We start from the raw sequence: 26897 nt of genomic DNA on the forward strand, positions 1-26897 counted from the left end.
ATAATCGTTAACACTGGTTAGCGCCTCTTTAGAATTTCCATACCATCTAACTCCACCAAATTCAGCTCGACCTCAGCCTCCTTTTGGCACATAGAATCTTTCATTGTATTAACATTCACACAATTTTTCGCCTCACATTCATAAAACAAATCATCTAGCCCCAAATCGTCGTGATCGTCTTTATCGTTATCCTTCATTATCTTGGAATTACGCATTTTACGTACGATCTCATTTGAACATTTACCTATTTGGTTCTCATCTCTTACTAATTTCATTTCGAAAATTCTGACGCCTTTCTGCCGATTTATTGACACCTATGACATTACCATTTACTCGTGTCCTATTCATCGGCGGATTATTTTGGCATCTCCGAACCTGAGATGCGGCGAATCTGTTTCCCGATCTCCCATTACGCTGGTTCATTTCGCCAGCTGCTGTCCCTCAAATCTTCGTTCTTGGTGTTAGTCCCTGTCATGAAAGTATCCGTTCCCATTACCCCTTTGAAATTTATCATTGGATGTGTTCCTGTTACCATTTCCATTATCAAAACTGCTGTTTGCATTCCGTTGATAATTTCCCGGGTGTCTTTCTTAGTAGTTACTGGGACTGTAGTTACGATTTCCATTCAGAAACTATTTGTCTACTTACTTTGCGATTTAAATTTCATCGCCTGTTCTAATTTTTCTACAAAGTCCAAATATTCGTCTATTGAGTTGCTAAGACTGTGCGCTAGATCCCACTGCAAATTTTCCGGTAACCGCCTTTTAAACGTCGTAATTTCAGTAAGCACTCCGAATGGACGTTTCACACGAATTAATCTCGCAAGTTCACGTTCTCAAATTCTCACATCGACCCGTTCCCGTATTTAATTGTTGGCTCGTTCAGAAACCCATTTTGGGGTCGCGTTTGCTTCGCTTCACTCCAGAACTTGTGCAGGAAACTGCTTTCAAACATTTCGTAGGTAGTGAATGTATCACTGTGTATATTTGCCCACGATTGCGGCTAACCATCCAAACGTCTTTTCACGAATTTTATCTTCGCCTCGTCGGACATTCCACTTCCCTGCATGCTGCTAGAAAATTTACTCGGTCATATTTCCCGTCGTCTCCAAAACATTTGACCGTTCCCGAATTCATCCACGGAACACTGATTACTGTAGAGGTTTGATGTGCAGCTAAAGAATTCAGTTTTTATTTCATTGATTTGCTCTTTAACTTCTCCATTTTCATTTTTAATGACAGATTCCAGTTTTTCCTTTATTTTATCTACTTCTTTCTCCCCTTTACCTATTCGAACGGATAGCTTGCTAATAGCCATTGTCGTCTCAGCTATTAGAGCATCTTGCCCACTCATACAATTTCTTACGTTGCTTCCCAGATCTGCCTGAAACTTCTCCAACTTATCACTGAAATTTTTCTCCGCTTGATCTACCTTAGAGTCAAGTGTCCCAGCTTCATCAGAAATTTTGCCAACTGATGACAAGCAAGCAGAGTTTGCGCATATGGCCACCCAAAGATCGTTGTCATTTTGGCTTAGAGCATGCGATACACGTACACCCGATTTTTGAACCTTCTCCATTCCATGCAAATGTCGCGCGATGGTGGAATGATAGCAGTTCATCATATTTGCGAGTTCTCATGTACATTGACGTGGATCATTGTGGGTGAATCCACTGAAACGCTCTTCATGAAACCCTAAAAGTGTTCCTGAATGCTGAGAGTCACTAACGTCAAAACGATTTTTCTTAAAACGAGAAAACCATTTTCCTGCCGCGGTCTGTCCAGCGACAGTTTTCCCATACACGACATAAATATATCTGGCTGGCTTCGCTGCTGTCTCCCCTCTGTTCAACTCAAACAGAAGAATATGTCGGAATTATTCCGATTTCTCCACTTGGCACTCTATTTTCTAATGCCCACAGCTCCACTCACTATCTCCAAGTGACAAAATTACACTCAAATCGCGACAGTGAACTACAAATAAGAAATGACTATCGATAAATAGGTCCATAGTAACTTCCTGGCAGATTAAAACTGTGTGCCCGACCGAGACTCGAACTCGGGACCTTTGCCTTTCGCGGGCAACTGCTCTAACATCTGAGCTACCGAAGCACGACTGACGCCCGGTACTCACAGCTTTACTTCTGCCAGTATCTCGTCTCCTACCTTCCAAACTTTACAGAAGCTCTCCTGCGAGCCTTGCAGAACTAGCACTCCTGAAAGAAAGGATATAGCGGAGACATGGCTTAGCCACAGCCTGTGGGAATGCTCAGATGGTAGCTCAGATGGTAGAGCACTTGCTTGCAAAACGCAAAGGTCGCGAGTTCGAGTCTCGGTCGGGCACGCAATTTTAATCTGCCAGGAATTTTCATATCAGCGCACACTCCGCTGCAGAGTGAAAATCTCAACCTGAAAAGTCCATAGTAATCTGAATACCAACATGCAAAACAAAAACGCCACGAACTTATGCACCAAACTAATAAAAGAAGTTTAACGAACCCTACATGAGCATCTTATAATTTTCTCTGTCATAAAACCCACCAGTTAATTGGCGTCCACCAGCGGGGTTTCCAAACCGATGCCAAATATACTTTTCTGTTGTTGTTCTTAGTTGCGATGTGATTTCCACTTATTTACTTTAATTGGATCTTCTTTAGTTCCTACAAATTTTCTCCACCTCTTTGCTGCAGTACCCATTCACCAAGGTCACTTTCTTTCAAACACTCAGTTCCTTTTGTGCTTTCTGTTGCCTTAGCGGCAATCTTAGTAACCTGTGCGCCACTGAATTGAAATGTGCCCACTTACGTCCTGGACGGTTGCACGAGCGCTCATTAGCGACAACATCTGTAGATGAATGATTCCTAGTGTGCTCAAGTCATATTTACCGTCTTCCTTTATTAGTGTCAAATTCAAGTAGTTTAGTAGTTTGGACAATTATCTTCTTCAAAGTCCTTAGTGAATTGGATGATGACAACTCCTTTTATGTGCTAAGCTTCCATTATCATGTTTCTCTTCTTAATGTAATCAAACCCAATAGTCTACATATCTCATGTAATATGTGATTTTCTTTGTAAAATCAAAAGGTTCATCAAAAAACTTGTATTTTATAAAAATTTCGGCCATGGTTCCAGCTAAACTTATACCCACTGCAAACTATCCTTCTGCTGGTAAATTTTGTCATTGAATGTGAAGCAACTGCACAAGAACACCAGATGCAACATTTTCACTAGTTCATTCATTTCATTTTGCTACTTTTTTGTACGAGGAGACTATTTTTGATGGTGGTTTTTTTCACGGGAACATTTCTGTACCCTGAGGTGACAAAAGTAATCGAATAGCGATATGAGCATAAACAGATGGCGACAGTATCGTGTAAACAAAGTGTAAAGCGGCATTCCATTGGCGGAGCCGTCATTTTTACTCAGGTGATTTGTGTGAAAAGCTTCTCTACGTGATTACCGCCGCACGGCGGAAGTTAACAGACTTTGAACGTTGGATGATAGTGGAGCTACACGCATGGAACATTCCATATCGGAAATCGTTAGGGAAGTCAATATTCCGAGATCCACAGTGTCAACGGTTTGATGAGAATATCAAATTTCAGGCATTACCTGTCATCACAGACAACGCAGTGGTCGCCGACTTTCACTTAACGACGGAGAGCAAGGTGTTTGCGTAGAGGTATCAGTGCTAACACACAAGCAACGCTGTGTGAAATAACCACAGAAATCAATGTGGGACGTACGACGGACGTATTCGTTAGGACAGTGCGGCGAGATGTGGCGTTAATGGGCTATGGCAGCAGACTACCGACGCTGCTGTCTTTGCTAACAGCATGGCATCGCCTGCAGAGCCTCATCTGGACTCGTGACCATATCGATTGGACTGTGCAAGCTGGTGGTGGCTTCATAATGGTATGGGCTATGTTTATATGGAATGGACTGGGCCCTCCGGTCCAGCTGAATCGATCATTGACTGGAAATGGTTATGTTCAGCTACTTGGAGACCATTTGTAATCATTCGTGGACATCGTGTACCGAAACAACTATGGATTTTTTCTGGATGACGATGCGACACGTCGCTGGGTCACAGTTGTTCGCGATCGGTTTGAAGAACATTCTGGACATTTTGGCCACCCGGATTGCCCGATACGAATCCCATTGAACATTTAAGGGACCTAATCAAGAGGTCAGTTCGTGCACCAAGTCCTGCACTGGCAACACCTTCGCAATTATGGTCCGCTGTAGCGTTAGCATGGCTCAGTGCTTCTGCACCGAACGTCCAACAGCGTATTGAGTCCATGACACGTCGAGTTGCTGCACTATGTCGGGACAAATGGGGTCTGACACAGTATTAGCAGTTAGTGCATGTCTTTTTTACCTCTGTGAAGAGTATGGTGAGAAGACAACTTTTTTTCAATTTAAGAGATCGCTCTCCTGCTGACAATATCAGGTAACACTGACGAACCTTCTAGTATTACTACGTCTTTAATTTACTAGGCTAATTCATAACTGTTCTTAATTGTAGGAATTGGAACTTTAATGGCGGCCACTATTTATTTACAGCTCGTACAAAATAGATACGTGTTTCAAAGTTTGACTGACGTTCAGAGTAGTCACCAACATTGTGTATAACCCGTTGCCAGCGATGTGGAAGCCGTAGGATACTCTTAGTAGTGCCAGTTGTGTTGACAGATCGAGCGGGGCGGTCTATTGCCCGACGAATTTGTAGAAGTTCTGAAGTGAATGCCGTGAAGTGTTTCCTTCAGTTTTGAAATCGATTTGAACTCACGAGGTCTTAAGTCAGGGGAATGCAGTAGGTGGTATAGCACTTGGCATCCCCATGAGTCAAACAAATCAGTAACAACCTGCACTGTACGTGCTTGAGCATTGTCCTGCAAAATGATAGTCAGGTCCTGCAGAAAGTGTCATCACTCTTGACTCTATGCTGTTCATTTTTGGAACACAACCTACGAACAGCTTAGAGACAGAAGTGATGACACTTTCTGCAGGACCTGACTATCATTTTTCAGGACAATGCTCAAGCACGTACAGTGCAGGCTGTTACTGATTTGTTTGACTCATGGGGATGCCAAGTGCTATACCACCTACTGCACTCTCCTGACGTAAGCCCTCGTGAGTTCAAATAGATTTCTAAACTGAAGGAAACACTTCACGGCATTCACTCCAGAACTATTACAAATTCGTCGGGCAATAGACCGCCCCGCTCGAACTGTCAACACAACTGGCACTGCTAACAAGGGAACCTCCCCATCGCACGCCCCTCAGATTTAGTTATAAGTTGGCACAGTGGATAGGCCTTGAAAAACTGAACACAGATCAATCGAGAAAACAGGAAGAAGTTGTGTGGAACTATGAAAAAAATTAGTAAAATTTACAAACTGAGTAGTCCATGTGCAACATAGGCAACATCAAGAAGAATCTGAGCTTAGGGGCGCCGTGGTCCCGTGGTTAGCGTGAGTAGTTGTGAAATAAGAGATCCTTGGTTCAAGTCTTCCCTCGACTGAAAATTTTACTTTCTTTATTTTCGCAAAGTTATGATCTGTCCGTTCGTTCATTGACGTCTCTGTTCACTGTAATAAGTTTAGTGTCTGTGTTTTGCGACCGCACCGCAAAACCGTGCGATTAGTAGACGAAAGGACGTGCCTCTCCAATCGAAACAGAAAACATTTGATCGCAAGGTCATAAGTCAACCGATTCCTCCACAGGAAAACACGTGTGATATATTCTATACGACACTGGTGATGGCATGTGCGTCACATGACAGGAATATGTTGTCAACCCACCTAACTTGTACACTTAGCGAATGGGTAAAAAGATTCTTCTACCTTGCCCGATTTACGTTTTCTTGTGGATGTGATAATCACTCCCAAAAAAGTGATGAAAACATAAGAGTTTGTCACATAAACTGAAAATAAAAAATTAAAATCTTCACTCGAAGGTAGATTTGAATCTAGTACCTATCGTTGCACAGCTGCTCTCTCTAACCACGGGACCACTGCGCTACTCAACTACTAATCTCCTTGATGTTGCCTATCTTCGCATGGACTACTCAGTTTGTAAATTTTACTATTTTTTTCATAGTTCCACACAACTTCTTCCTGTTTTCTCGATTGATCTGTGTTCAGTTTCTCAATGCCTATCCACTGTGCCAACTTATAACTAAATCTGAGGGGGGTGCGATGGGGAGGTTCCCTTGTAAGAGTATCCTACGGCTTCCACATCGCTGGCAACGGGTTATACACAATGTTGGTGACTACTCTGAACGTCAGTCAAACTTTGAAACACGTATCTATTTTGTACGAGCTGTAAGTAAATAGTGGCCGCCATTAAAGTTCCAACCTTCGTATTGATATGTGCATGCTGCCTTCAGTCTTTTATTCAACACATTCTTTATTTTATAATTTGTGCGACAGGTGTTTTTCTCAGTAGGACATGTCGAATTTTTCTCTTTATGTAGTTTTCTTGTAAGCGTAATTCGGAGATTCGGTGGCTCATTACTTAAAGTTTAAATGTTTCTCCGCATAGGTAGACTGATAAGGTAAGGAATACGGAGTTTCTCCAGAGAATCGGCGAGAAAAGGCACTAGATAGAGGTACTAGAGGGAGCTGTAGAAGGAGAGATTGGAATACAAGTGTGTTATAGACTTTTTACTTGCATCTATTTGAAATTTGCTCGTTGGATCTTTTTTGACTACTATTATTCCATTCTAGGTAAAAAAGAAGAAAAAACTCGGTTTCCTTGATGTAGTCCGTATCATGTACTGTAACCACCGTTGCACCCATATCAACCATAGTCAAGACAGCCTTCTGTGATTCTAGTTTCTCCAGAATTAGAGACATTTTCGTAAGAAATGTAAAAATAGTCTTCGCACAAATAACTTGTTAAAATTAAGGTTCCGCCATACTCGTAAATCCGCAATAGTAAGAATAAGTTTCAAAATTGAGGTACTGTAATGACTACAGTTAACAATACTCGTACGTAGGATAAACAGGGAATAGAATTGAAACAAGATTTGAATAGCAGAAACACTCTCAGAATAGAACAGTGTTTGGGGCACATGTGGCTACGTGGAGCATCCAGTCACGAACAGTGAGCAAAACTTGGACATCCTGCAGAAAACCCGAAAGTGACGATACCGTAAAGTCCTGTTGGAGCTTGAAATGTATACTCAGGAAAAGCAAGATCCAAACGTAATTCTGAATAAGTAGAACGAATTCAGTTATAATGTTTATTTCAACGTTTATGTTTATTTAATATGATGATAATTGTTGTGTATATACACTGAAGCGCCAAAGAAACTGGTGTTGGCATACGTATTCAATTACAGATATATGTAAACAGGCAGAATATAGCGCTGCCGTTGGCAACGCCTATATAGGAGAGCAAGTGTCTGGCGCAGTTGCTACATCCGTTACTGCTGCTACAACCGCAGGTCATCAAGAATTAAGTGAGTTTGAACGTGGTGTTCTAGTCGGCGCACGAACGATGGGACACAGCATCTCCGAGATAGCGATGGAGTGGGGATTTCCCCGTTCGACCATTTCACGGGTGTACCGTGAATATCAGGAATCCGGTGAAACATCAAATCTCCGACATCGTTGCAGCCGGAAAATGATTCTGCAAGAACAGGACCAACGATGACTGAAGAGACTCGTTCAGCGCCACAGAAGTGCAACCCTTCCGAAAATTGCTGCTGATTTCAATGCCATCAACAAGTGTTAGCGTGCAAACAATTAAGCGACACATCAACGATACGGGCTTTCGGAGCCGAGGGCCCACTCATGTATCCTTGATGCCTGCACGACACAAAGCCTTACGCCTCGCCTGGGCTCGTCGATACGACACTGGACTGTTGATGACTGGAAATATGTTGCCTGATCGGACGAGTATCATTTAAAATTGTATCGAGCGGATGGACACATATTGGCTTGAAACAACCTCTTGAATCCATGGGTCCTGCATGTCAGCAGGGGACTGTTCAAGCTGTTGAAGGCTCTGCAGTGGTGTGGAGAGTATGCAGTTGCAGTGATATGGGACCCCCGGATACTTCTAGATATGACTCAGGTGATACGTATGTAAGCATCCCGTCTGATCACTTCGACCCATTCATGGCCATTGTGCATTCCGATGGACTTGGACGATTCCAGCAGGACAATGCGACACCCCACATGTCCAGAATTGCTAAAGAGTGGCTCCAGGAACAGTCTACTGAGGTTAAACACTTCTGCTGGCCACCAAACTCCACAGGCATGAACATTATTGAGCATATCAGGGATGGTGGCACTACACGATATTAGGCAGGTGTACCAGTTTCTTTGGCTATGCAGTATACATTAAAGGCCATAGACGAAAGGAAGCGTGCTGTTGGAAATTTGTGAAATGCATGCCATACATGACACTGGTGAAGGGGCCTTCCTTTCCTGCTCCCTGCTACGGCGGTGGCCCGCAGGCGGGCCATGCATGACACTGGTGAAGGGGCCTTTCTTTCCTGCTATCTGCTGCTGCTGTGACCCGCAGACGACTGGTTGGCTCACAGCACAGCACCAAAACAGCGATCACATGAGAAAGCAATTCACGATGAAGACAAGTCTGCAGCAATGCTATGGATATTTTCGCCACTGGCCTTTAACTTTGGCCAATTTCTATGATGTTTTTATTCCAGTACATATTCTTAATTTTCAATAAAGTGCCTGCAAGAACACCATTCTCTCTACAAAACAATAATTATTACTATTTCAATGGGAGTGAACACGTATTATTCAAATGTGACAAATATGCCAAATGCCACCCTGTGGCAGCAATCTTGTGGTCTATATTTTTAACTTTAATTATACAAAATCATAATTTTATTATATGATGTAGCATCTACAGTGTGCTGACAGTTGGACAGGTTAGTCTTTTACCCAGTACAGTCAGTTACGTTCTGGTGTACCTGATATTGGCTAGTAGCATGGTTTGATAACCTTTTAGTATTTTCATAGAACTGTAAGGTGGCGTGGTCTCCTGATCTTCATTTCTTACATATTCCGACCTCACCATCGTATTCTGAGTATCAAGACGTTTCATTCGAGCCCAAACTCGATAGGGTAGAGTCAATTTTAAATATTTGCATTTCATCGATATGCAAATGTAATAAATAAATTGCAAGTGCAAATCTAATAAATAAATCGCAAGTACACACCGAGATTAAGAAGTCGAGGCTGGTGTACACAAACATTCAAGACACGACAGGCACAGGAGTTTTTGTTTGGTGGAGGCAACCAGCCCACTGGAAAGTCCATAGGAGGGTGAGTTAGCACACAGCTGTGCCGGCTGGCTGACCTCCAAGGGACCAAACCAGTTTTTGCTAAAGAAAAGGGATAATGGCCTGCGTGTTCACCTTAAAAGCAAAACCCACTGTATTGTTTGGGAGAGCCCCCTGCATACGCATTTTTGATGGACCTAGTGCGCAGTTTCAGAGTTCTCACAGATGGACAGAAAATGCCTAACACCGATGCTTTATATTTCCGGATTTGTCGGCTTACACGGTGCGCCATTCTCCCATTAGTAAGAGTAACGCTGATAGGAGGACTATTTCTGACGCAATGAGCCGGAGAAGTGAGGGAAAGACAGCGGATGATATACCCCTTCGCTTTTGCGTGGAGACAAGTCGTTCCGGTGACACTCTTGAAGTGTGAACAATTTAGCAGGAGCAAGTGCGCTCGTGCATGTACGCAGAGAACGAGGAACAAAGTCTCTATTCAATACTGCACTGAGAGACCAGCTTTGTGGCTAGTGAATCAGAGTGATATTCTATACTGAGTCGCTCGCAATTAAGCGTTTGTTCACTGTGTTGGCCACGACACTTAATGTGCAGTGTGAACACAGTCAGAGTATTAGTTAGCGCCTGTGAGGAAACATTGAGTGGCATTGCGGTGTACTGGTTATTTGACAAGTGTACCATGCCAATAGTTAGACTAGGGGCAGATAGGAGTCCTTGACTTCATCAAGGCATAGTGAGAGTTTGATTGGTGAAGGTCAATCCAGATGGAAAGAGATAGTTTTGCTATTTTTAGCGAGAACAATGCAGGCAGCAGTCGTCGCTCATGGTATTGTGCGCTACAGTGTAGGCGAGCCCCATCTTTCCTCCATTAGAAATAACATGCTTCTTTCATGTCACTCCATTACATCTCTCACGTGGCAGCCTGGACCGTGCTTAGAAAAATTCAATCGGATAATTATTCAAGTTGAGTAGGTGCAGTTCTCAGCCATTCTGCTGAGTAAATAACAATTTTAAAGAAAAGGGATAAAAGAGCTTTCAAACAATTTGTGTATAAATTTCATTAACAGGATTCCAATCCATAAGAGGTAACCTTCTATACCGATAAGAACCCAGAAATTTGTATATTAGTTTATAAATAAAAGTTTCACTTGATTTTCTCAGATTTTGCAGTAAATAATATTTTCCGTTCGTTTAATGTTTTTCTTACACTAACTAGCAATACTCCAGTAGCCAAGTGTCACACTAGTTACACAATAAAATGGAGAATTTTTGTGTCTGTTCCGTATAGTGGACGACTTCAGAAGATATTTATTGCTGAAAGTTTTTCAGGCATTTCATTTTGGTACGTTAGGAGCGTCTGTCTGACTTCTGTAGTAGTGTGGGGTGGAAATTGCTTCTGGCAGGATCCCAAGGATACTGGTCAGATCAATCTGTTGCACAACACGTCAACATAACACTACACACACACAGAACATGTGCTGGTTATTTATTTTACTGTTGTCTGTAGATCTGCAGATGGTTCATGTTGCACCGAAATCGGTTGGCCATACTTGACACAAACAAATGGAATTCGTATAACTGTTCTGTAAGTGTCAGCTAGTGGAAAGGTGCAATTAAGGTGTAACTTACACTTGAAGCCCAATTCTAAGGGTGATTTGAATAACGCAACACTTTATTGGACATGGTGGCTATGTGCTCTTCGCTTCCTCTGGCCCTTGAACTTATTTACTGACTTACCCAGACAATTACTAGTAATCTGTAGTTTAATAAGGACTCCAAACTTCGGTGCAGTTTTGCGCATCTCACATTTACAAATTATGATGTGGGGTGATAGGTACTTTTCCCCGATACCATTTTTTTGTGTTTGTCTTTGATCCATGGGCACTATCGATTCCTCATTCATGGCGCGAGGCTACTACATCTGGACATTCGATAACTCTTTCCTGGCACCTCGTGAGAGGATGCGTGAGCGACTGGTCGTGGTGACTTAACGAGCTACTTTGGCTCTTGGTCAGTTCCGTCTTGCCACTAGCTGGAGAAGGAAGTTCCTCAGAAGCCAGAAGCGCTCATTGTGTGGGGCTGTAAACCGATGCGGATTACTCGGCATTGCGCTGTCTTGGACTGATAAGCTCACTTGTCTGAGCAAAGAGACGCTCGAGTTCCAATACGGCCTTGGTTCGGCTTTGCTGTTTGGTCCGTGAGTATACAGATAGAATGGGGCAGCGGACACATATGTATTTGTTTGGTGAACGTCTTGCTTGCTCCTGTGACATGCTTGTGCTCGGCGGTTAAGTGTACCCACTTCCAAGGATGGTGTATCAGTAGCGGCGTTATTGGGTTCTTTTGCCAATGTGCAACTACAGCACTTGCCTTTTGGCGTCTATGTGTTTTCCAAATGTGTCCAGTGCATGGGATGGTTCATGTTCTTTGTTTTGAGCCCAATGAGTTGGTCAGTGCTGGCCATATTTACTTGTACTGGATGAGGTGAAGGGGTTTTGTCAAGCATGAGCCAGTTGAGTCTTTCATGCTATAAGTCATTGGCACCTTTCTTTAATCTTTAATCTGTTGTTTATTTGTTTAATATTTACGAAAAATCCCTTTTGTGTAAACTGTATTTGCCCAAAACTGCCATTTTGAGGATACTTTGTGGTGTAATGTGAGCATTGCTTGAAGTTTATGATTACTGAAAAGGTAATCTTGAATATGTAGTACGGGCTTTGTTTGAAGTTCAGTATTTTGAGCACAAGTGTTCGTGCAACTGCTGGGGCCTCATTTCCTTAATAGCACTTAGAATCCACCTACTGTTATAGTCATTGGGTTATGACTCACTGGTTGATCTGTACCGATTCTTCAACCTTCTTGAATGCTGCTTCTCATCAATATATCAAATGTACATTTTTTCTCATTTTTAGTATGGTTTTTCTGATGTAGACTGAACCAGTGGCAGCAAAGACTACAAGTAATTAAATCTCTCCGTTCTGTACCTCCTGTAATTATGTTATTTATACATTACTGTTTTTAAAATTTTGCTCTTTTGCTTGAAAATTGATTCACTAGAGAAGTCTTTTTGTTAAATTGTTATTGCTTACTAAGTAACTGTCTTGACCTTTCTTTTCTTTTAAATTCTTTACACTGTGAGAGTCATCCATTCCGCTGCCATAAGAAAGCGTTTTGTAATAAAAATCTAAGTGGAATATCTGAAATTTTATCGTAATTTATTTTAACTTATGTTTCCAAATAATTGTCTTTTCTGGTTGGGAGGTAACAGGCGAGTTGTGGCGTCCTGAAAATATTCTAAGTTCGGAGTTGCCGTGGCCGCATCGGCCGCTCGATAAGCTGGGGCTCCTCAGCAACCATGTGGTGCCAAATGTTACCTGGAGCGAGAGGGGTAGACGAAGCGCGTGGTCCAGGCCGACCACGTGGCTGGCAATTTCATGTTTATCCTGTGTCGAGGACTGTGAGTTGTTTAAATGTCTTCAACATTTCGCGGCCCTGTCACCAACTGTGTAAACATTAATTTTAATTTTAATAATTAACAGCCTCAGTAGCACTGTTTGCCTAGAATTTACCTAGGTTTCAGTCGGGATAACCCAACCTTCTTCAGAATAACCGTAACTACCGTCTTTCCATAGTCGACATCGTCAAGTTAACACTACAGATCCATAAATTATAGTCAGACTATAAAACTTATCTGGAACTGCCCCGGCTCCACTTCGTGACTCCGATGTGGCAGCCACGACTGGTTTCCACAATGGAAAGACGGTAGTTACTGTTATTCTGTAGAAGGTTGGGTTATGCCGACTGAAACCTAGGTAAATTCTAGGCAAACAGTGCAGCTGAGGCTGTTAACTAGTAAAATTAAAATTAATAGTGTGCTTTGTGTTGATGAAGGAGATTTGTACGCCAGGAGTGCCAAAGATGGCGGATTGCGTGAAACCATAATGGCAGACATTTCACAGTTCATGTATAAATTAATAATAGTCAAAGGAATCACGATAGAAAGAAACATGTACATTACCATTATTTGCACGACGATTCTGATGGTGTAATCGGATTTTCAATGTCTTCATTAGTTTAAAGTTTAGTATCTGACTGTAAATTACACAAGTAATACCCAGCAACGAATTTCCAAAATCTAAACGGTTCATCCTATTATGTCGATCGACGTGTCTTTAGAAAGCTATTAGTGTAAACCTAAATTGGTATGAATTAAAGGCATGTAACTTGAATAGTACATGAGTTATTAGAGGTCAAAGTGGCCGATTACTATTGATCATGTCACACAATAAGTACTTCACAGTTACACGAAAAAACGGCAGCAGCATGCTCATAAATATGTATTTATTCGTCTGTGTCTTTGTTTATATCCGATATATACTATTCATGAAGAAATTGATCAAATATTTACTGTGTTTTAGAAAGCATAGAGACATTAGGCTACTGGCCTGCTTTTGCTTCCATTCCTTTGATATATGTATATTTAATTTGTTTTTGTATTTAATAATGTGTGTAAGAGCATGTTTATGGTCCAGCCAAAGGAATATTTATTTAATTTCAAGTTATTTAAATGTAAATCCAGTATTTCGTATGTGTTTCAATATGTTTATGAGTGTGCGCTGGCTTGGAGACATGGCGGGAGCGCTTTAGCCAATAACAGCGCTCGTTACTAGAGTAGCCGACTACCGAAGTCAATGGAGAGACTGTATGGAGGTGGGGGAGGAGCATCAGGTGGCACAGGACACGAGGGAGTGCTGGACGGGAAGGCGCGATGGACGGTCGCAGGAAATACTTGGAGAGTGTTGAGCAGTTTGTGCGTGGCCACGGGAGATATAAATACTCGTATTTCGTAGTGTCGACTTGTGCACTTGTGAGATTTCCGTGGCTTCTGCAGTGAAGACGTAGTGTGCGTTTAGAGGTGAATTCTCGTGAGCTATGTTGTTGTTCATAACTAATTACGTGAAGTAGGAACCTATTGTTTCCATGTTCTTCAACTTGCATTGTATTGCTAGGCCATCGACACCAACATGTGTTTTGCAGTAATAAACGGCATGCTTAAAGGTACTTCTGCTATCGTACTCATCATTTTAAGTCGTTAAAAATAGTACCTGCAGATTTTATTTGATTGCAATCTTTCATTTATAAATTTCTATGTTGCATTCAAAATTTGCAATTGCCGACTGATAGGAACCTTCGACCATTCGATCCATGTGTACATTCATACTGTATACTGTAGACTCAGCAGTATTTGGCTTGTAACGCGGCAACTACGTATCCCAGCCCCTAGACAACGAAATCAGCCAAAACTTTCAATATTCAATTCTGAGTCTGAGGTTCGTAGTTGAGGGTCACATTTTTTATTCGAAAGCCAGCATAGTGAAAATGTCAAGTTTTATTTGCCAGCACCTTATCGCTTCCACTTCCCCGCTGCCCTATAACAATCCTTTTCATTTTCTCTTTTCTTTCTCGCCAAACCCCCTTTTTTTACTTTTAACGTGCATGCCATAACTACTCGTAGTTTAGCACAACCTTTAGTATGCCAGTTTCGCTTTCAACGGCGTAGACCCTAAGGCCATCATTACAAAGAAAACTGCTTCAATGTTTAAAACAAAGCTGAAAACAGATATTCTTATCTATTTTAAACTACAAGCCTCCTTTTAAATTAATTTGGTTCTCTCCGGAAAACAAATTTCTTACCTCTTGGGAATGGAAATTCGGTACGTGTTGTTACTCAAAACATTTTTTCCCTTCTTTGAATGTAGAATTCCTTGTTCTTCAAACTTAAGTGGTTCCGTTTTAGATTAAATCCTTCCCATTCCATATTGTTACAACTACAACCTGTATGACTGCACTTGAAGATCGGGGTAGATTAAGGTTAACCTCCCATTCACGATAATGTCATTAGGGACCAAGCAAAAGCTCTGATTAGAACAGGATAGGGATGGAAAACAGCCGCGCCCTTTTCGAAGGAACTATCCCGGCATTCGCATTAACCACGTTAGAGAAATCACTGAAAACGTCAATGTGGATGGCAAGAATGGTATGTGAACCGCTTTCCTCCCAAATACAAATCTAATATCTCACTACAGAGGCACAAAGCTGAGTTTGTGCTTCGGCGACGTCTGCTGTAATGTATCTAGAAATTCCAACTAGCGCTTTGCTCAGATGGTGTCTTCAATGCTGTAGATCTAGACAGCTACGTGGATGCAGTATTTATTGATTTCCGAAAAGTATTTCCCGCAGTACCACGCCAATACTTCTTAATGACAGTTCGACGATATTAGTTCTCCAACAAAATTTTTGACTTAATTGAGGATTTATTGGCAGGGAAGTTGCAGATTAATGACCTGGCGGACAATATTAATAGTAATGTCAGACTTTTATCGAAAATGCAGTTGTATCTATAAAGTACATTGTGGAAAAGTTGTACAAATATTTCTTCAGACCTAGACGATGTTTCAAAGTGGAGCATAAGTTTGGCGACAAGTTTTAAATATTAAGAAATATAAAAGTGTGTACTTCACATACAACAAACCATATTATGCTATAACTACAAAATAAATCAGTCTCAACTGGAATTTGTCAACTCATACAAATACATGGGCGTAACAAGTTATATGGGTATGAAATTGAATGGCTGTACAGAAAGTCATAGGAAAAGCAGATGGATTCCTTCGGCTTATTGATAGGGCACTAGGAAAATGAAGGCAGTTTACTAGAGAGGATTTCTTACAAAATACTCTCGATACTGACCTCGGAACACTGATCAAATATCTGGGACCTATACAACATTGATCTAAAACGGGACTCAAACAAATACAAGGAATAACAGCACGTGGTATTAAATGTTGTCTGATTCATGGAGGAATGTCATGAGAATGCTGAAGAACATGAAGCAGAAGGTGCTTGAAAGTAACTTGGGAGAATCATTTACGCGGTCTGTCTGTTCTGTCTGTATTTCGCCAAAGAATTATACAATCCAGATTCAGTGAGCTGTTAGAATAGTATCAGTGGTTACCACATCAGGAAGAGATTTGTAGTACTATTGCAGTATATTTAATCAGGCCCATCATTTCCTTGTTTCAGGATCGAAACACGACCTTCTTCCTAATCTACATAGACACCAATAGGGTCTCATCCTCACAAAGTAAAAAGGATACATAAGGTCCCATTAATATTTTAAATTTGTATAATTTTTTATTTGACTGTTTCGAGAACGTACTCATCACACGATGTCGTCCGAGATAATTTCATTCATTCTAAGATCCTCCCCTAATGAGGTCTGTGACGGAGGTGCGTTCCAAGCACAGAGCTGACACTGAGTTTCTTTTGGCGGAAAACGAGAGCATCGCAGATATTCATAGGATGTTGTAGAATGCCTTCGGACACCTGGAAGTGAACAAAAGCATCCCGAGTCGTTGGGCGAGGCAACTGCTATCATCGAAACAAGGTCGCGCAAACCCGCCTTATCTGCCGGTTGTCGGCCGTCTACACACAGCAGTGACTACTGCTATGTTGGAACGTGCGGACACTCTCATTCGAAGTGACCGACGGGTCACAATCAGACATTCGCTTTTCAAATGGACGTCTGTGTTGGTAGTGCTGGCACACTCGACCACCGGTTCTGGTACTCAAAGGTGTGTTCCCACTGGGTTCCTCGCCAGCAAACAGAAGACTGCAAAGACCAATGAAGGACAATCTGTACGGAATTGCATGCGAGTTACTAGGCTGATAATGACAATTTTTAATCGAATATCGCCATACGCGATGAAGCATGAGTTCAAAACTTCGATCTGGAGACAAAACCGCAATTTGTGGAGTAACGCTACACCACTTCTTCTCTAAAGAAAAAGTTTAAAGCCACAGTTACAGCCAGTGAAGGCAAAGCGACGTTCTTCTGGGACTTTGAAAGGGTTATTCTCTTTTATATCCTCCCTCGTGGTTAAAAATGGTTCAAATGGCTCTGAGCACTATGGGACTTAACATCTGCGGTCATCAATCCCCTAGAACTTAGAACTACTTAAACCTAACTAACCTAAGGACATGACACACATCCACGCCCGAGGCAGGATTCGAACCTGCGACAGTGGCGGTCGCGCGGTTCCAGACTGAAGCGCCTAGAACCGCTCGGCCACTCCGGCCGGCTCCCTCATGGTGTAACGATGAACTCTGGGGTGTATTGTGCCGCCCTCAGGAAACAAGACACGAGTTCAGCGCGTTCGTCGACACAAAAATTAAAACGAGTTTCTCCTTCCCCATGGCTACGTAAGGCTTCAGACAAGACTGCTCACGAGAGAGCGATTCAGAAATCCTCATTGGACTGTTATTCCTCATTCAGTCTGCAGAACTTTCCAGCTCACATCTTTTCGGCCCAATGAAGGATGGACTCGGCAGACCCGCCAGGATAGCCGAGAGCGCTAACGCGCTGCTTCCTGGACTCGGGTAGGCGCGCCAGCCCCAGATCAAATCCGCCTGGCGGATTAACGACGACGGCCGGTGTGCCGACCAGCCTGGATGTGGTTTTTAGGCGGTTTTCCACATCCTACCAGCAGAATACTGGGCTGGTCCACACGTCTCGCCTCAATTACATGACTCGCAGACATTTGAAACACATTCCCACTATTTCACGATTTACACTAGACCCCATACCCCGGGACGGGGGTGGCGGCAGGAAGGGAATCCCGCCACCCCTTAAAATTAACCATGCCAACTCCGTACTTAACCTTGCCGACCCTCCGCACTATGCGGGATAAAGGCAATAGCAAAAGAAAGAAAAAAAGAAAGAAAGGATGTGCTCGGCAGGAAGCAGAACGAAGACGGTGGTAGGTTATTGATGCAGCAAGACGTTGGCTCCAACGTCAACCAGTAGAATGGTACCAGTAACGTGGCTAAGGCCATCGGATTAAACGTAGATTATGTCGCAAAATTGGGTTTTTTAGCCAATAGAGCGGGGAGTAATATCGTGTTTTGGAATCCTGAATAAAACCAATCAGCTTCAAACAAAAAAATTGCGTTGCGTTGCTTGTTGAATGCCAATTGCACATGCCAACTGTCTCGCGATATCCTACTTACACAGTTTCAGGTACTACTATTAAATGAACCATGTAGGAATTTACTACTGCTTCCTGCGCATTGCTCCCACATGGGGACTACGAAGACATAGTTACTTAACTACCCTGCGCGTAGCGGGTTTAAAGTACTCGTTATTCCCCTGCTCCATTCGTGAATGGAGTATAAGAAGCTGTAATGCGTGGCACTGTGGGAAGTACCCTGTAACACGTACGCCACAGCGACGTTTACCATGTGGTGTCGTACCTCTGTCTGACGCAACGTCGGGAAGAGACTGGGGACGTCTGACGTTGGGGTCGGGTCTCCGCCCGCCTCCAGGAGCAGAACATTCCAGGCCGGGTTCTCGGAGAGCCTGGAGGCCACCGCCGCCCCCGCGGACCCGGCGCCGACCACCACGAAGTCGTACTCCGGCAACGGGGGTGACGCTTCCCGCGGGAAGGCGCCGCGGTCGGCGAGCGCGCACTGCGCATGGGCCAGGGAAGCCAGCAGCTGGCAGAACAAGGACCCGGCACTGCCGCCGCCACTCCCCGCACCGCAAAACTGCGCAGAGGCTGCAACCGCGGATCCACTCATCAGGGCAGGTCTGCAGCGCTGCCACTGTCCATTCTGTAACAGATTTATGGAAAACCTACTACATCTGCATATACTACTACGTATATAATCCACAAGCCACTGCATGCTGTACAGCGAAGGCACCTGCGTACCACGACTACACTCCGTACAGCAAGAGAAGAGCTGTGACTGTCCTCGATGGTGAGTGTTCATCGGAGGTGAGGGTATCATCTGGAGTGCCCCAGGGAAGTGTGGTAGGTCCGCTGTTGTTTTCTATCTAAATAAATGATCTTTTGGATAGGGTGGATAGCAATGTGCGGCTGTTTGCTGATGGTGCTGTCGTGTACGGGAAGGTGTCGTCGTCGAGTGACTGTAGGAGGATACAAGATGACTTGGACAGGATTTGTGATTGGTGTAAAGAATGGCACCTAACTCTAAATATAGATAAACGTAAATTAATGCAGATGAATAAGAAAAAGAATCCCGCAATGTTTGAATACTCCATCAGCAGTGTAGCGCTTGACACAATCACGCCGATTAAATATTTGGGCGTAACACTGCAGAGCGATGTGAAGTGGGACAAGCATGTAATGTTAGTTGTGGGGAAGGCGGATAGTCGTCTTCGGTTCACTGGTAGAATTTTGGCAGGATGTAATTCATGTGTAAAGGAGACCGCTTATAAAACACTAATATGACCTATTCTTGAGTACTGCTCGAGCGTTTGGGATCCCTATCAGGTCGGATTGAGGGAGGAAATAGAAGCAATTCAGAGGCGGGCTGCTAGATTTGTTACTGGTAGGTTTGATCATCACGCGAGTGTTACGGAAATGCTTCAGGAACTCGGGTGGGAGTCTCTGGAGGAAAGGAGGCGTTCTTTTCGTGAATCGCTACTGAGGAAATTTAGAGAACCAGCATTTGAGGCTGACTGCAGTACAATTTTACTGCCGCCAACTTACATTTCGCGGAAAGACCACAAAGATAAGATAAGAGAGATTGGGGCTCGTACAGAGGGATATAAGCAGTCATTTTTCCCTCGTTCTGTTTGGGAGTGGAACAGGGAGAGAAGATGCTAATTGTGGTACGAGGTACCCTCCGCCAAGCACCGTATGGTGGATTGCGGAGTATGTATGTAGATGTAGATGGAGACAGTTGAAGTCGCCTTGGCGCACGTCCTTCGCACGTCCACCACGACCAATGGGATCACCACACTTCGTTTACATTACCGTAGCAACGCACCAGTGTTGCCGCAGTGCTAGGCAACCCCTGCTTTCAGTCAGTGCTGCTGCGTTATTCATTCAGGATTGTGTATGTACGTTTACATTCCACTAATTTTGTCAGTTTGTTGCTGTGTGTGTGGAATATGGCTTCCTGTAGTACAGAGAAAAGGACTTTTGGAAAATGAGCTAAGCTGAACTCTCAAGTACGAGAATTTGTACACAGGCTGCGTGTTTTCTTTGAAAGCGAAAGGGACAATGGTAGGCCTTTGGTACCAGTGAATAAAGTGACTGACAGGGTGGCAGAAGTATTGAACGTATCTGCAGCGTCACTGAAGAGAGTCACAAATGATAAAGAGGCTACCAATTCAGCTGGGAACCCTGTTATAATTGCGCCTGGAAAGTCAAGGAAAAGACTTTGTCATGTGAGTGAAACAATCAAATTTGAAAGAAGTGCTATCAGACACATAGATTGATGAGCCAAAATATTATGACCACCTGCTTAATTGCCTGATTGTCAGCCTTTGGAACGAAATACATCACTGATTCTGCGTACCAGGATCAAAAATGGTCCAAATGGCTCTAAGCACTATGGGACTTAACATCTGAGGTTATCAGTCCCCAAGACGTAGAACTACTTAAACCTAACTAACCTAAGGACATCACACACATCCATGCCCGAGGCAGGATTCGAACCTGCGACCGTAGCAGCAACGCGGTTCCAGACTGAAGCGCCTAGAACGGCTCCGCCACAGTGGCCGGCTTGCGTATCAGGGATCCAACAGTTTGATGGTAGGTCTTTGGAGGTATGCGGCAGGTCATGTAATACGTTTAAATATGGGGCCGCTGCTTTTCGTACGTTGCGATGGGTTCCGTAGGATTTACATCAGGCCAGTTTGGTCACAGCGTCTCAAACCACTCTAGCACAGTTCTGGCTCTGAGACACTGGCAGTTATGCTCCTAAAAGACGACATCGCCGCTGGGGAAGACATCAAGCATGAATAGATACAGGTGGTTCGCAGCTGTCAGCGTGTCTTTGATTACTACCAAAGGTCCGGCACAAGTGCACGATAATGTCTGCCATAGCATAATACCGCTCCCACCAGCCTGTTTCTGGTTTCGAGCTGCCATTCAGCTCGATGACGGCGTTTGTGGAGACGACCAGCGAGCTACTGTAGCAAAAATGTGGTTCACCCAAATAACCGGCACTTTCCCATTGATCTACGGTTGAATCTCGATGGACCCATGCCCACTGAAATCGTAACTAACAATGTCATTGGGTCACCATGTGAACACGAACGAATGGCCTGCTGCGGAGCTCTGTGTTCAACAGTGTACGATGAACATGAAACATTTGCGCGGCGGGCACCAGCATTGTGCTCTTTCGGCAGAGATGCCACAGATCACCACGTATCTTACTTTGGAGAACAGACAAGCCTCTGAACCCCATGTTCTGTGAAGAGTCTTGGACGTCCAACCGATAACTGCCTAAAGGTAGTTTCACTGTCCTTCTACCTCTTTTAGTAGATGCTCACGACAATAGCACGTGAAAATTCGGCTAGCTGGCCGCTGTGGCCGAGCGGTTTTAGTCGCTTCAGTTCGGAACCACTCTGCTGCTCCGGTCTAGGTTCGAATCCTGCCTCGGGCATGGATGTGTGTGATGTACTTAGGTTAGTTAGGTTTAAGTAGTTCTAAGTCTAGGGGACTGATGAATGGTTCAAATGGCTCTGAGCACTATGGGACTTAACAGCTATGGTCATCAGTCCCCTAGAACTTAGAACTACTTAAACCTAACTAACCTAAGGACAGCACACAACACCCAGCCATCACGAGGCAGAGAAAACCCCTGACCCCGCCGGGAATCGAACCCGGGAACCCGGGCGTGGGAAGCGAGAACGCTACCGCACGACCACGAGATGCGGGCTGGGACTGATGACCTCAGATGTTAAGTCCCATAGTGCTTAGAGCCATTTTGAAAATTTGGCTAGCTTCGCCGTTTTCGACATACTCGTTCACAGGCCCTGTGTAACAATAATCCGCTCTTTGTCAAAGTCGTTTATCTCAATGGATTTTCCCATTTGCAGCCCATATCTTCGCTACGGTGATCCTCCGTCCGTGTCTGATCTGCTTACATACTTTTGTTACCGCGTCACACGCCCGCAACGCGACCAGGTGGCAACCATCGCGGGGGGCAGTGGTCATAACGTTTCACCTTATCAGCGTGAATAGGCATACTACAGCCGGGAGGAGTATCTGACTTTTAAAAAGTTGATAACATCACTGTCTTTCAGATTCGTGTGTGTACATGTACATTCCACTAATTCTGTGAGTTTCTTGCCGTATGTGTGGAGAATGGCTTCCTGTAGTGCGAAGAAGAGGACTTTTGGAAAAGAAGCTACACTCAAATTTCAAGCACGAGTATTTATATACAAATTGCATGTTAATTTTGAATGGGGAAGGGACAATGGTCGGCCTTTGACAATTGGCAGAAGCACTGAACTTCTCCACAGCGTCAGTGACGAGAGTCACAAATGATAAACAGGCTGCAGTTTCAGCTGGGAGCCCTGTTTTTGTGACATCTGGAAAACCAAGGAGGAGGCCGTGTCGAGGAAGGAGTACCTGACACTTAAAAAGTTGATGGTTTCACTGTAGGACAGTGGTTTGTTCACAGGCAGAACGACAAGTCTCTCTACTGTTTTAGCAAAAATTGGCTTCTGGTGAGAAAAGTTCTCAGGAAGAAAGGTGCCAATGCTATGCACTGACATTGTGGCATGTAGATGTCTTTTCCTGCCTGAGTTGTTAGCAGCAAATCCGGAAATGTAATATGGATTGACGAAAAGTCGGTGGACAGACGATGGAACTATGAGTGTGCCAGCTGGTAAGGGAGGGCAACTAATTACTGTTCAGCCCGCCTGGTTAGCAGTGCGGTCCAATGCACGGCTTTCCGGATTGGGAAGGAGCGCCTGGTCCCCGGCACGAATCCGCCCAGTGGACTTGCGTTGAGGTCCAGTGAGTCAGCCAGTCTGTGGGTGGCTTTTAGGCGGTTTTCCATCTAGGTCCAGTGAGCCAGCCAGTCTGTGGGTGGCTTTTAGGCGGTTTTCCATCTGCCTCAGCGAATGCGGGCTGGTTCTCCCTTATTCTGCCTCAGCCACACTATGTCGACGACTGCTGCGAATAAAAGTTCTCCATGTATGAGTGCACCAACATTACTCCACCACGCAAACATAGGAGTTACACTCGTCTGGTGTGAGACGTTCCCTGGTGAGTGAGGAGAGGGGGGGGGGGGGGGTCCACCGGTGGCCGAAGCGCACAATAACCCTGAAAGAGTTGTTCGGTGGGGGCGCCGGAGGGGTGAAGTGGACTGCGGTAGTCAACGTGGGGTTGCGGACCACTGCGACTGTGGCGGGGACGGAGCCTGTCCGTCGTTTCAAGGTCACCGGTTAACACACAATACAACTACTGTTCACGCTGGCTCTATGAATGGTTTTGTGCCTGGTGCGATAATGATGTATTAGTAAAAAAGAAAAAGAAAGAAAGAAAGAGAGAAACTTTCTATTATCACGAGAAAATGAATATAGATACATTTAAAGGCTGGTCCGTTACTCGTTTGCTACCAAATGACAGTTCTTGTAGTGTTTTTGTAATTGAAGGTGCGCCGTACCATTCAGTACAATTAAACAACGCACCAACGGCTGCTGCATGGAGAGACGAAATAGTCAGATGGTTAAAAGGTAGTGAAATAGGGTTTGAACAGAATATTCAAATAGTGCGACTTGTGGAATTAGTGTAACTACACAAGCCAATCGCGCTCACAAATGTATACAGTATCACTTCAATTACAACGCTATCGAACTTCGTTCAAAATGGTTCAAATGGCTCTGAGCACTATGGGACTTAACTTCTGAGGTCATCAGTCCCCTAGAACTCAGAACTACTTAAACCTAACTAACCTAAGGACATCACACAACACCCAGTCATCACGAGGCAGAGAAAATCCCTGACCCCGCCGGGTATCAAACTTGTATGGGCTCAATAAAAGCAGATGTCGCGGAGCGAAACAAAACATTTACGTCGCAAGACACAGACGGAGAGGCTCGTATATGAGGCTGACACACGAGTACCGCCAGAAAATTGGGAGAATGTCGCGAATCATGTGTTGAAAGAGATTACCAAGACGAATATAGAAGAAAGCATAAGAGAAAAGTCCATAGAAAATACTGTAATTTCCTTATCAGACGGGGAGGAGAGCAGCAGCGGAGATACCGAAGTCTGTGTGTTAGTGATAAGAGATCAATCAGGTAATGATGATCTAGAGGTTTCAGTTGTCCCACACGTAATAAAAGGTAACGTCTTCATTCAATATTTTACGCATAACATTTGCGCATCTTGCTGTACGTTGTTAGTGTCGTATATCTCTTTGTTTGTGTGTAAATAGGCAAACTCTGCTAGTATACGAAAAAAAAATACTTCCAACAAGAATGCTGCTTTGAGTCATGCAGCATTGTTAGGCTCTGTAGCCCAGGCTATCACAGGGCTGAATGGTGGGAGGGGAAGGCCTGTCAACCCGCTCGCCCCCACCCTCCTCCCAGCCCTTTCCGCCAGTCCATGGCCCTCTGCACTTTAATGTCGAATACTAACAACTGCGCTCCCAGCTGTCAAAGCATTCTCTCACAGTTCAGAGTGTAGCCAGTTTCTTTTGTGTTCCACTCCCAAATGAAGTGCGGGAAAGTAACTGTGTATATGCTCCCGTTAGAGCCCTAACTTCTCTTATCTTTCCTCACCATCCTTATGCGAAATTTATTTATTTCTCACCTCATCCACTTTTAGCCTTACTCTTTACTGAGAAATGGTACCTAGCATTCACAAATTATGTTTACAGACTATGGAAAATCCAGTCTGGACTGCATCCTATAATCATTTTGTTAATGTACACGCAATTTGCAATGCTACGTTCCAACCAGCGCTTTGATAATGATTTGCCTTCATTCAAATTTTGGCGTTACATAGTTGCTCACGTAAACCGCTCTTCTCTTTAAGCTTGTAATTGCAGACTCATTTCTTTCTGATTTTTCTCATTGTTATTTAATGTTAAAATTGTATTCTTTCCATTTTTGCACTGTTTTATGTTATTCATTGTTTGTGAATACATGTCCTTCATGTTCTCATGTCGGATAGTTTTATATTCTGACAGAATGTGACTTTGCAGTGTTACTTGAAAATGGCCATAACGCCGAAATTGCAATAGTAACAATAAATATTTTATACAGTCAACGGCGACTATGATGTCTTTTAAGAAAGATGTATTTTATGGTCTCTGCCGTATAACATCCAAATTGATATGCCTTGCTTTGCCTGTCGAACACATTCAGCGCTACTTTGTGCTATTATTCACGCTGCCTTGTGACCATGTTTGTTACTTCGTACATAATGTCATATATTCTCACTCTATTGTACTCTGACTGTGGTACATAATGCCAACTCTTTCAGTACATTCATTTTAATTTATATTTTTCCAAACCTCTGTCAGTTTTCAAAAAAAAGCTGTGTTCTTCATGACTTTTGTAATCTCTAAATATGTCAATAAAGTTGAGTTGCTGAAAATCAAGTGGCTAAATTTTTGTCCAGCGACGAGTGTATAAAATAACTTCATTTCTCAATAGCGTTTCGTGAAAAGAACGTTGCCTTTCCTCCAGTGATTCCCATTTGAATCACAAAGCACCTCCGTTACACTCACATGTTAATCCAACCTACGAGTAAGGAATATAGCATCTCGTTTCTGAATTGCTGTTGTGCCTTCCTGGTGGGGAGACCAAACACTCGAACAGTACACAAGAATGTATCACACTAGTGTTTTATACCGTTGTTTCATTTGTTGATGAGCTACACTTTTCTGGAATTCTCCCAGTACCTTGAAAGCGAACATTCTGCTAATGTCCTAACGTGCCTGTACAACTTCATATCACTTCGCTGCGTTACACATGGATACTTCAGCGATATGACTGTATCAACCAAACCTCTGCTAATACTGTGTTTCACCATTACAGGGTTAGTTTTCCTACTCATCTGAATTAACTGCGCAGAACAACCAAGATAGGAGTGTGGTCAACAGGTTAGGTTGTGGATTTAAAAGTAACAAGGTGAAGTCGTCTTCTACACTAAAGTGGTTTATTTGAAAAAGGGATAGTGAGACGCAATATAGGGGAGGTTTGATAGTGTCTCCAACATCAGTCCACTGCAAGCCAGGGCCCTTAATAGACAAGAGTGAGCAGCTTGAGAAGCCCGCCACAGGTATAAGTTGCCTGACCTGGTTGGGGGAAGCTCATTGGTCGTTGGTAAGTGCCGCACCATCAGTGCTCACACTACACCATCAGCACTCGTGGTACAGATTGTAAACCCTCGCTGCACTGCCCCACCTCTGCGGAAGGATCGGAAATATCGAGACTGTAGCGATGCTCCGTAATAACTACCTGTGCCAGGTCACATTTTACTGTGGCTCACTCCTCTTAAATGGAAAAAAAAAAGATAAAGCACATGTTTCTATTATGTATGGGAATTGGATATATGTCCTGATCTCCTTCTCTCCCTTCCCCTTTCTTTATCCACCATTCCTCCTACCTCCTCTCGCTGTCCATCGCCTCCTCCCTCTCTCTCCTTCTTCTCCTCCCTATTCTGTCTCCATCCGCTCCTGCCCCCTCTTTCTGTTCACCTGCTCCTTGCCGTTTTCTATGTTCATATCCTCCCATGCCCCTGCCCATCTCCTCCCCCCCCCCCTTTCTTTAAC

General features: G+C 43.7%; 1 protein-coding gene across 1 annotated transcript in view; it reads right to left on the reverse strand.

The window, feature by feature from the left end:
* The window catches only part of LOC124709044 (glucose dehydrogenase [FAD, quinone]-like), a 67751-nt gene that overhangs the window by 21170 nt on the left and 19684 nt on the right, over positions 1-26897 (reverse strand). The window contains exon 2 of the mRNA XM_047240690.1: positions 18597-18956. Within this exon, the coding sequence (XP_047096646.1) occupies positions 18597-18956 (360 nt within the window). The remainder of the gene's footprint in view (positions 1-18596; positions 18957-26897) is intronic.

Source organism: Schistocerca piceifrons, chromosome 7 (genome assembly GCF_021461385.2).
Source record: "Schistocerca piceifrons isolate TAMUIC-IGC-003096 chromosome 7, iqSchPice1.1, whole genome shotgun sequence".
NCBI lineage: Eukaryota > Metazoa > Arthropoda > Insecta > Orthoptera > Acrididae > Schistocerca > Schistocerca piceifrons.